The sequence below is a fragment of the Ranitomeya variabilis genome, chromosome 7 (genome assembly GCF_051348905.1).
Source record: "Ranitomeya variabilis isolate aRanVar5 chromosome 7, aRanVar5.hap1, whole genome shotgun sequence".
Classification (NCBI taxonomy): Eukaryota; Metazoa; Chordata; class Amphibia; order Anura; family Dendrobatidae; genus Ranitomeya; species Ranitomeya variabilis.
In genome coordinates this window covers 97619341-97631386 of record NC_135238.1, presented here as the reverse complement: position 1 = coordinate 97631386, position 12046 = coordinate 97619341, and the positions used below count along the sequence as shown (strand labels likewise).

Genomic DNA, 12046 nt, shown 5'->3' with positions numbered 1-12046 from the left:
TAACACTATTTTCATGTAGATTAACCTCATATATGCAGGTTAATAGTGTTTTTTCTGGTGACAGGTTCCCTTTAAGTTTTGTCTTAAGCATATGCAAATTGTCTTGTGGAAAGTGACATGTCAGTCCTGGCATATCAGAGTGAGGAGACTTAAAAGCCATGCATTCTCCTCTGGGAAATTAGGCTACGTTCACATTTGCGTTGTGCGCCGCAGCGTCGGCGCCGCAGCGCACAACGCAAACAAAAACGCGGCAAAACGCACGCTAAAACGCTGCGTTTTGCGCCGCATGCGTCCTTTTTGGCCGAAAGTTGGACGCAAAAAAAATGCAACTTGAAGCGTTTCTTGCGTCCAACGCTTGCGGCCATGCGGCGCAAAACGCAGCACAACGCATGTCCATGCGCCCCCATGTTAAATATAGGGGCGCATGACGCATGCGGCGCCGCTGCGGCGCCCGACGCTGCGGCGCTGACCGCAAATGTGAACGTAGCCTTAAATATGCAAATTGTCTCTTCAGAAAGGAAGAGGACTTGATCTCTAATGCTACCTAGATGAAGCAGCGATCCTAAAAGTCAATATCGACCCTTCAACGAGCCGTGCAATATGACTTTGGATAAAAGCCAAACATTTCTGGACCTGATTATATAATTAACAGAAATGGTTATTTCTCATGTACAGCATAATTCAGCTTATTCTAAAAAGCCATCTGAAATGACAGATAAGCTTTAGAATCAATAACATCAAACTTTATTACAGCCTTTGCAATGCCACTTGCTCCACAATCCCATGGCATTAAAATGGATAGTTGGTATCACCAATGAGCCTAGTTTTATATGTCCAAGAGTACTAATTAATTTATTAAAAGATAAAACCCTTTCAATTTCATTTCTAGGTACTGCTGGAGTAATTATCTCTCTTAGCCGAATATTCACCAAACTTCTTCTACCAAATGAAAAAGAAAGCACCATTATCTTTTTTCTCATCTCCATCTCTCTGGAATTAATGTGCTTTGTTTTGCACTTGCTTGTGAGGAGAACTCAATTTGTTCAGTACTACACAAACAAAGCTCTAATACAAATGTCATGTCGGAATATCTCAGAACCAAGTTTCCATTATAAAGTGCATCACAGTACCTACGGAGAAAATGTAAGTTTTTTTTTGTATAGTTGTGTCTGAAATAAAAAATGTAATAACAATAAGATTTGGACTGGGCACTCCCCCATCCTGGTATATATACAGTGGCATGGAAAAGTTTGGGCACCCTGGACAAAACTACTGTTATTGTGAACAGTTAAGCAAGTTGAATATAAAATCATCTCTAAAAGTCTAAAGTTAAAGATGACATCTTTCCTTTGTAATATATATATATATATATATATATATATATATATATATATATATATATATATATATATATATATAGTGATGCAGTGACCCCTGGTAGGGGTCTCTGCATGGTCTCCTCAGAATACACACGGAGGCGTATCAAGGCCATGGGAATGCATGTCAGTCGCAGGCATAACTGTGATGATGAGACAACATCTGGCATTATTGTAAATGGCCAGTATTTGTCGCAGAGACTCTGCACTGTAAGCCTGAAGTAAGGTTGTTCTGGGACCTGGAGTCCCACAAGTATTTGTGTAGTTTTAAAGGGACACTTGCAGGGTTAGTCGGAGAGCTGGGCGGGTCTGACTAACCACTCACACCTCCCACCTATTGGAGTGGTTACAAGTATGTAATGTGACCAGGGTGTGGGTCACATGGTTCTGAGTGTATGGACCTGAATGGTTCTTGTCTGTAAGGTCTTGTGAGAGGAAAGGCCTGGGTGTTGGGAGGTCCAGTGTGTGGACCGGATCCCTGAAGAGCACGAGGTGAGGCCAAGGATCTGCAGGGCCGGTGACGGCTACTGTGTTGGGGAAGCTACCGTCCTTAAGTGGGTCTGGAACTGACTGATGTGTGCCTGCCAGGCAAGTTGGTGATCCCCGTAAGGCAGCTTCTCCAGAGGTCAGGACCCGTGTGATGCCAGCCGGTGAAAACCTGCAACGCTGTCAAGCAGGTAAACCAGACTCTTTGTTTCGCTCCAGAGCGAGCCTGAATACTGGACTCTACCAAATGGCCACAGTCCTGATGGAGCAGAGCCATGTTATGAACACTGTTACTTTGTTTTGCTGGATCTGAAGGCTGTTACATGTGTGTGCTGCTGGGGTTTATGGAGTAATAAACCCAGTTGAACTTTGAAAGATAATACAGTCTTGGTGTATGTTTAATTGCTGCCAAGCGAGCATTCCCCAACCCATTAGTGATTTATGTGTGTGCTGCTGGGGTTTATGGAGTAATAAATCCAGTTGAACACACACACACACATACATACACACATACACACATACATACATACATACATACATACATACATATATATATATATATATATATATATATATGTATATATATATATATATATATATATATATATATATATATAATGTCATGTTTTATATTTTAAAAATTCCAAAGTCAAAAGTTTACATACATTTCATTAGTATTCCTAATGACAAAACTGGTGTAACTGATCCAGGTTTGTAGGTCGCCTTGCTCGCACAAGCCTTTTCAGCTTTACCCATAAATTTTCAGTAGGATTGAGATCAGGGCTTTGTGATGGCCATTCCAAAACATTGACTTTGTTATCCTTAAGCCACTTTGTTACCATTTTGGCAGTATGCTTCAGTTCATCTTCCATTTGGAAGACCCATTTTTGCCCAAACTTTACCTTCCTGGCTGATGTCTTGAGATGTTGCTTCAGTGTTGCCACATAATCTTCTTTTCTCATGATGCCATCTATTTTGTGAAGTACACCAGTCTCTCCTGCAGCAAAACAACCCCTCAACATGATACAGCCACCCCCATGTTTCACAGCTGGGATGGTGTTCTTAGGCCTCCAAGCTTCTCCCTTTTTCCTCCAAATGTAACAATGGTCATTATGCCCCAAAAGTTCACTTTTAGTTTCGACAGACCATAGGACATGTCTCCAAAAATGAAGGTATTTGCTCCTGTGTTCATTTGCAAACTTTTATCTGGCTTATTTATGTTTCTTTTGGAGTAATGGCTTCTTCCTGGCAGAGTGGACTTTCAGCCCATGTTGATACAGTACTCATTTTACTGTGGATATTATCACAATCTTACCAGCTTCCGCCATTTTACATGGTCTTTTGCTTTTGTCCTGGGGTTGATATGCACATGTTGGACCAAAGCAGAACCCATCTCCTTCCTGAGCGGTATGATGGCTGGAAATTCCCATTTTGTTTGTACTTGTAATTTTTTGGGATCATCAAAATCAAACAATTTAAAATACAATATTACATTACCTAACTAAATGTGATATATTTAATTATTGTATGTACAAATGAATGAGGCACCTTCAGGTATTTTGAAATTGTACCCAAGGATGAGCCAGACTTGTGCAAGTCCACAATTCTCTTCCTGGTATCTCGTCTGATTTATTGAGACTTTCCCATGATGCTACACAAATAAGCAGTGTGTTTCAGGTGTGCATTAAAATACATCCAAAGGTGTGTCTTTAATTAACTCAGATGTTGCCAAAAAATATATCAGAAGCATCCAAACACTTGATATCCTCATATAGGCAGTCCAGAATTGTTTAATCCCTTCCCGACATGCACCATACTAGTATTGCTCTTGCTCTTCTATCAGGATAATGCTATCTGATCGCGTTGTCCTGATGGTCTCCATGGAGACCCCGGCCCCAAGATGGCCACGGGGTCCTTCCGGCTCCTGCAGGTAAGGTGGCTTCCCAGTGCCTGCAGAGGGCAGGACCCAAGAAGCCTCCTTCCATATAAACCCAATATAAATCTGGTATCGCTGTAATCGCACCTACCCGAACAATAAGTCGCCTAATCACTTATACCGCACGAGGAATGGCATAAAAAGTAAATTAAACCAATTCTTCACCTGCTGTTGATCTTTTCATTCTGCCTCCCAAAGATCGCAGTAAGGCTCGGCACACATTTATCCTGCACTCTGAGCTGAGCACTTTCACCAGGGTTTCCATGTAAATCTCTGAAATATGTGATTCAGACAGAACCTCCAGAGGAAGATTCTCTATAATGAGGCAGATGGAAACACTGTGGACACCGTGTGACCTGTGATCCGGCGGTGTCCATCTTTTTAGGATTACATAAAAGTGCCATCGGCCACAGTTTTGTGCACTTCTGAAAAGGACACCGCCGAACAGAGGCCAGACGGAGTCCAGAGTAAATATGCTGCCTCATTATAGTGACTGGATCCCTCGTGGGCTTCATTTGTCACATCACTCGGAGATTAGATGGAAACCCCAAAGTAAGTGCGCAGCGTAGAGCGCCAGATAAATGTAATCCCAAACATTATGTAAAATGTTCCCAATAAAAGCTTCAATTCCATACACAAAAAAGCAAGTCCCCACTCAGATCTGTCATCTGTTAATGGAAATATAGGGGGCTTCCACGTTACTGGTAGCACAAGGGCTCTGGAAAAGCTAAATGGCTCCTCGCTCCCCAAAAGAAATTCAGTAAATTCTCCACTCCCAAATCCAATTCCCCCTCCCTTCTGAGCCTCAGTGTGTCTAAACCACATTTAGCGCCCACATGTTTGGCATTTCTGTAGTGAGGAGAGCCCACCTAATTTACAGGTGCACGTCTCCAGAAGCATGAGCTGGGCATAATGTACTGGTGACTACAGCGTACTGGTCACTACAACGGCAGTTTGCAATTTTCACTCAGCAACATCCACTGCTGCCTGTTTTGGAAAACAACCATGGAATCAAAATCGTCACTACATCTGTAGATAAATTCCCAAAGTGTTATAATTTCCAAAATGGGGTCTGCTTTTCTAGCACTTAGGGGCTCTTTACTTAGGGGCTCTTTATATGGAATCCACAAACTTGTCTAGGAAAATCTGCGCTCCAGGAGACAAATAGCGCTCCGTCCCTCCCGAGTCACTCCGTATGGCAAAGTAGCACTGTACAGTCACATATGGGGTATTTCTACATTCAGTGGAAATTGTGGGACACATTTTGGTGCCATTTTACCCATTTCCTAGTGTGAAAATGTAAAACTTGGGGCTAACACATAATCTTGGTGGTAAAAATGTAAATAATTTTTTCTTCACTGTCCAATGGTATAAAATTCTGTGACACAACCGTGGTGTCAATATAATCACTGCACCCCCATCATCATTGAGAGGTTTAATTGGTAAAATGGGGTCACTTATGGGGGCTTATGCTGTTCTGGCACATCAGGGGCTTTGCCAATGTAACATGGCACCCTCAAACAAGTGCATCAAAATCTGCACTGTAATATGGCGCTACTTCCCTTCTGAGCTTTGCACTGTATCTCAAAAGTAGTCTTTGACCACATATGGGGTTTCAGAGAACTCAGGAGAAATTGCACAACAAACTTTGGAGTCCATTTTCTCCTTTTGCCCTTATGAAAATACAAAATTTGTAGCTAAAAAAGATTTTTGTGGGAAAAATGTTTATTTTTATTTTCACAGCTTAACATTATAAACTTCTGTGAAGCACCTGGGGGGTCAAAGTGCTCAATACACATCTAGATAAGGTCCCAAAGGGGTCTGGTTTCCAAAATGGTGTCACTTGTTGGGGATTTCCACTGTTTAGGCACATCAGGGGCTCTTCAAACGCGACATGGCATCTGCTAATTATGCCAGAAAATTTTACATTCAAAAAGTGAAACGGTGCTCCTTCCCTTCTGAGCCCTGCCATGATCCCGCACATATGGGGTATCGGCATACTCAGGAGAAATGTCACAACAAAATGTATGGTCCATTTTCTCCTGTTACCCTTCCGAAAGTAAAAACAAATTTGGTCTAAATGAAAATTGTTGTGAAAGAAAAGTAAATGTTTATTTTTTTCTTCCACATTCCAAAAATTCCTGTGAAGCAACTGAAGGGTTAATAAACTTCTTGAATGTGGTTTTGAGCACCTTGAGGGGTTCAGTTTTTAGAATAGTGTAATTTTGGGGTATTTTCTGTCATATAGGCCCCTCAAAATCACTTCATATGTGAGGCGGTGCCTAAAAAATGTTTTTGCAAATTGTGTTGTAAAAATGAGGAATCGCTGGTCAAATTTTAACCCTTAGAATTTCCTAACAAAATAAAATTATGTTTCCAAAATTGTTCTGCTGTAAAGTAGACATGTGGGAAATGTTATTTATTAACTATTTTGTGCGATATGACTCTGATTTAACCCCTTCCTGACATGCGCCGTACTAGTACTGCTCTGCGGGAACTGCATTCCCGCAAACTGCAGTACTAGTACGGCGCTGCTATTTCCGGTCACTGCGCTGCATCGCGCAGTGACCGGGTGAGGATGGCTGCTGTTTCTCATAGCAGACCATCCTGGCACGTCACCACGTGGGGCTGATCCACCCCCCCGCGTCGGCAATCGCTGTGATTGGCTGGCGAACTCTCACCAGCCAATCACAGCAAAGCTGACAAAGTTGTATAAAAAAAAAAAGAAGCATGTGACAGGCTGTGATTGGTGCTCTGTGACGTAGCACCAATCACAGCCCTCACAGTAGGTGGGGTTATCACCACATCACCTCACCTGATTAACCCCTATAGCGCTGATTGGCTGAACAATAGCTTCTAGCCAATCAGCGCCAAAGGGGTTAATTTAAAATAGCGATCACCACCCTGCACGCCATCTTTACCTCAGATTTGGTGTGCGGAGCGGTGGTCTAAGCCCCTCTGTGTCACCTGAGTGAAGGAATCCATTGGTGGCCAGTGCGATCGTCCCTGCGATCTCCTGCCCTCCTGTGCTGTGTGCTGCTCTCCTGCGATCTGCTCTCTCTTTCCCATCCCCCATCCCTGTTCCAGTACTTCCCCTCCTTCCAATTGATTTTTTTGCGCACTTTTTTTGCACTTTGTTTCCTGTGCGCAGCATCCCGCACAGATCATTCGTGCTCTTCCTGTGTCCGCAGCGCTTTGATCAGTATCGCTGCTCATCAGAGACTGCACCACAGGACTTTTTCTTTTTTTAGCTAGTTAGCGTAGCGGACTTTGCAGTCTAAGCGAAGTCTGATTTTTTTTTTTTTTAGAAAAAAATAATCATAGTTAGTACAGTGTAGTTTTAGACGCAGCAAAGTACTGTAGCCAGCGTCAGTGTTTGACGTCCCCTTTCCCATCCCCCATCCCTGTTCCTGTACACCCCCTCTCCTCCCTCCAATTAATTTTTTTGCGCACTTTTTTGCTCTTTTTTTCCTGTGCGTGGCTTCCCGCGCAGAGCATTTGTGCTCTTCCTGTGTCTGCAGCGCTCTGATCATTATCGCTGCTGATCAGAGACTGCGCCACGGGAATTTTTCTTTTTTTAGCTAGTTAGTGTAGCGGACTTCGCAGTCTAAGTGACGTCCGATTTTTATTTTAGCAAAAAATAATCGTAGTTAGTATAGTGTAGTTTTAGACGTAGCAAAGTAGTGTAGCCGGCGTCAAGTGTTTGGTGACGTCCGTCCGTCCAATTGAATTTTTAGCGCACTTTTGCGCTTTTTTTGTGTGCGCGGCATCCTGCGCAGAGCATTTGTGTTCTTCCTGTGTCCACAGCGCTTTGATCAGTATCGCTGCTGATCAGAGACTGCGCCACGGGAATTTTTCTTTTTTAGCTAGTTAGTGTAGCAGACTTCGCAGTCTAAGTGACGTCCGATTTTTTTTTTTTAGAAAAAAATAATAATCGTAGTTAGTATAGTGTAGTTTTAGAAGTAGCAAAGTAGTGTAGCCGGCGACAAGTGTTTGGTGACGTCCCCCCATCCAATTGAATTTTTAGCGCACTTTTTTTGCGCTTTTTTGTGTGCGCGGCATCCTGCGCAGAGCATTTGTGCTCTTCCTGTGTCCGCAGCGCTTTGATCAGTATCGCTGCTGATCAGAGACTGCGCCACGGGAATTTTTATTTTTTTTAGCTAGTTAGTGTAGCGGACTTCAGTCTAAGTGACATCCAAGTTTTTTTTAGAAAAAACTAATAGTAGTTAGTACAGCATAGTTTTAGACATAGCAAGGTAGCGTAGCCGGCGTCACATCGTTAGTGACGACCGATCTTTTAGAGAAAAAAAAATTGTACAGCGTAGTTTTAGTGGTAGCGTGTTAGTACAGACGGTGTCACTGCATTAGTGACGACCGATCTGGTTTTAGAAAAAAAAAAGTACAGAGTAGTTTTATAGGTAGGGAGGTAGCTTCTTTTTTTTCTTGCATAAAAAGTGCATTAGGGGAGCGTACGTCACATTGTTGGTTACGTCCGTTTTTCTTTTGTAAAAAGGAATGTGGGTCGGATAAATTTATAGGGAGGGAATTAGAGTAGTGAACGTCTGTTTTTTTTTTATATACAAACTTTTTTTTTTTTTTAATCTGATTTTTCTTTCCATTTTTTCTTCTACATTTTACCTCTCTGTTTTGTTATAATAAAGAGTACCCTATACACAAGCCCCACACATTACACATGTAAAAGCACCACTTACATACACATCCCCAGGGTTTGGGAAAAAAAAAAAAAAATGGCCCATTCATCAACAAGGCGCTATTCACCAGAGGAGGCTTACGCCATCCTTGCATCCAACACGGATTCAGCAAGTGAGGAAGATCCCACATTCCTCTATTCCTCCTCCTCATCCTCCTCATCTGGTGAGGAAGGACCCCCAACAAGGCGCTCTAGGACCCAGGCAACTCCTGCAGCTATCGATCCCGTATGGATTGCACCCCCGAAAATTATCAGCCCGTCATTCCGGATTTCAGCAGCAGCTCAGAAATCCAGTTTGACACCACTGGCCTCACTGAAATTGACTTCTTCAAATTATTTTTCACTGAGGAAATAATAAATCTTATGGTGGCCCAGACGAACCTGTATGCCCAGCAATTTTTCACCCAAAATCCCACATCATCATACGCCAGATGGACCCCCGTTAATGCAGCAGAGATGATGACATTTTGGGGAATTGTTCTGCATATGGGCATAATATAAAACAGAGATTCGTCAGTACTGGAGTACTGATATTCTCTACAGTACACTGGTATTCCACATGGCCATGACAAGGACACGATTTGAAGGGATCCAAAGATTTTTGCATTGTAGTGATAATGCGCAGTGTCCTCCCCGAGACGATCCTAACTTTTATCGTCTATATAAAATTTGGCCAGTGGTTGGACACTTCAGCAAAAAATTTGCTGAGGTGTACATACCCCAGAGGGACATCGCTATTGATGAATCTCTCGTTCATTTCAAAGGGAGGCTAAAATTCCGACAATACCTGCCCAGTAAGAGGTCCAGCTACGGAATAAAGCTGTACAAATTGTGCGAGAGTACCTCAGGGTACACCCACAGATTTAGGGTCTACGAGGGGAGGGACACCCAAATTAACCCCCCTGAATGCCCCCCGTCCTGGGGGTGACTTGGAAAATTGTGTGGGAATTGCTGCACCCACTGCTGGATAAGGGTTATCACCTCTACATTGATAACATTTACACCAGTGTCCCACTCTTCAAGTCCCTCTCTGCCAGAGGTACAGCTGCATGTGGCACAGTACGAAAAAAATCAGCGAGGCCTCCCTAAGCCGCTAATTGGGCAAATGCTGAGAAAAGGGGAAAGCAGAGCCCAAAGCAGCGACAACATGCTGGTAGTCAAGTATAAGGACAAAAGGGATGTCCTTATCCTGACCACCATACACCGTGACAACAGCACCCTTGTCACTGTTCGTGGGACCACAACACAAGTCCGAAAGCCAGATTGTATCTTGGATTACAATCGGTACATGGGGGGTGTGGATCTTTCAGATCAGGTCCTCCAACCATACAGTGCCATGCGAAAAGCCAAAGTATGGTACAAAAAATTGGCCGTGCACATTGTACAGATGGCACTTGTAAGGCAGTGACCGGTGTCATATGCGAGGGTCGCTATGTATCCCCCAGGATGTGCTTAGAAGCATATTAGATCCGCTGGAGTGCCCTGTGCTCACAGCAGGTTTGCCTGTGAGACACATGGAAGAATAAAAGTGAGGGTGAACTGGGTCAAGTTATTTGACCCAGAAATTATTCAGGAAAACCCGGTATGGGCTTTTATTTTTTAAACGGACTGCAGGAAGGTAGTGGGGCCGGTCCGTTTCCTCCAGCCCAGATCTTATAGTGGCCCATGGCCATAGAATCTGGAGGAAAGAAAAAAAAAACCCTGCAAGAGAGTTTGGGTGTGTCAGTATTGGTCTGGGAGTCAGACCTAGCAGGAGGCTTATGAGGAGCTCTTTCCGTGTGGAGCAACACGGGCCAGGCAGAGCCTAAAAAGCCTGACACCCCAGCGTACACGGTGGTGTAATACATTCACGGCAACGGATTGTGGACTGTCGTTACTTTTCCCGGCTGCATACCGAAGGACCTGTTTGCTTATTTTTTGGTTTGTGAGTATGCTATGAAATAAACAAGACTTTATTTGAACTTTATATGGGTCACTGCCTACTCACTGCACAGCAAGGACATCGCTGCATCACATATGGTGGAGAATGCGGGCAGTGTGAATTAAGGCATACCCCAACACCATTTGCATGTCTGTTAACAAGCCTGCTACATTGCAACTCAGGCCTACAGACAAAATGGAGGAGATCCTGAGGCAGCTGGTCCTCAAACAGCAACAAACTAATAACCTGTTGCTGCAGCAAATTACAGCCCCGAGTGAGGCACCTCCAGCACCGACCCCGGAACGACACAATGCCCGAGACAAGGTCCGCTCCGCTTTGAGGAAATTGAGTCCGGAAGATGACGTGGAAGTTTTCCTCACTGTCTATAAGCGCACGGCAGAGTGGGAGAATCTGCCAGCAGCACAGTGGGCTGAAGTTGTGGCTCCGTTCCTGAGGGGTGATGCGCTAAAGGCCTACTTTGACCTCAGTCGGGAGGATGCCCAGGACTATTCCAAGCTAAAAGGTGAGATCTTTGCCCGACTAGGGGTTAATACTTATGTGAGAGCTCAACGGGTGTTTTCTTGGACTTTTGTGGAAGCCCAGCCTGCCCGGTCTCAGGTTTTTTACTTACTGCAGCTTGTGAAACGGTGGCTCCAACCGGAGACTTTAACCACAAGTCAGATAGTGGAGAGGGTGGTGGTCGACCGACTGGTGAGGGCTCTGCCAGCAGCCATACAGCGTTGGGTGGGTCAAGGGGACCCGGGTACCCTAGACCAGGTTGTAGGTCTGATAGAGCGATATAAGGCCACCCAGGACTTTATACGGGACACTGCTCCACTTCGGCTGTCACGTAAGGCTCCGCCAGCCCAGGAGTCTGAGAAAAGTCCACGACCCTCCACTGGGACAAAACCGGACCGAGTCCGTGCTGAGGGTTTGTCACGGAAAGAGAGTGACCACAGACCTGTGTCCCCTAAACTGGCCCCAAGGTTACCTCGTGCCACAGTCATTACGTGTTGGCGATGCCAAGAACCTGGACATGTGGTTGCTAATTGCCCCCTAACAACAGAACCCATGGACTGCGGGTATACCCGCTGGGTGTCTATGTATGCCCAGCCAGTCTGCATTGCCATTACAGACCCTGCCGGTACCGAACCTCAGCTGTGCAGAGTACTTGTTAACGGGTACCAGACGGATGCTCTCTTGGACTCAGGGAGCTTGGTGACCCTGGTATACGGGTCCCTGGTTGCTGGGGACAGTCCTAATGGACGAAAGGTGGGGATAGTGTGCATACATGGGGACCTCCGAGAGTACCCGACTGCGGAGGTCATGTTCTCCACCCCATGTGGAGAGATAAAACATGTGGTGGGAGAGGTAAAGACTCTTCCGTATGGGACTGTGATGGGTAGAGACTTGCCCTTGTTCTGGTCCCTCTGGGAGACCAGAGTTAACCCTCTCAGGGTAAAAAGCATTCCGGGTGCAGAACCCGAAGATCCCGAGTCAGGGAAACCTGCCGTAGGGGTCGCCACGATAGGGACAGTGTGTAATCCCGATAGGTTTCCCCTAGAGGTATTGGCAGGAGAAATGGAGGAGAATCCACCAATTCCTAAGCTGGAGGT

At 44.7% G+C, this 12046-nt stretch overlaps 1 protein-coding gene across 5 annotated transcripts in view; it reads left to right on the top strand.

Annotated features, from left to right (window-relative positions):
* The window catches only part of SLC29A4 (solute carrier family 29 member 4), an 831354-nt gene that overhangs the window by 635288 nt on the left and 184020 nt on the right, over window positions 1-12046 (top strand). For all 5 annotated transcript variants that reach the window (XM_077275614.1, XM_077275613.1, XM_077275616.1 and 2 more), the window contains one exon: window positions 890-1143. In XM_077275614.1, coding sequence (XP_077131729.1) covers window positions 890-1143 — 254 coding nt within the window. The remainder of the gene's footprint in view (window positions 1-889; window positions 1144-12046) is intronic.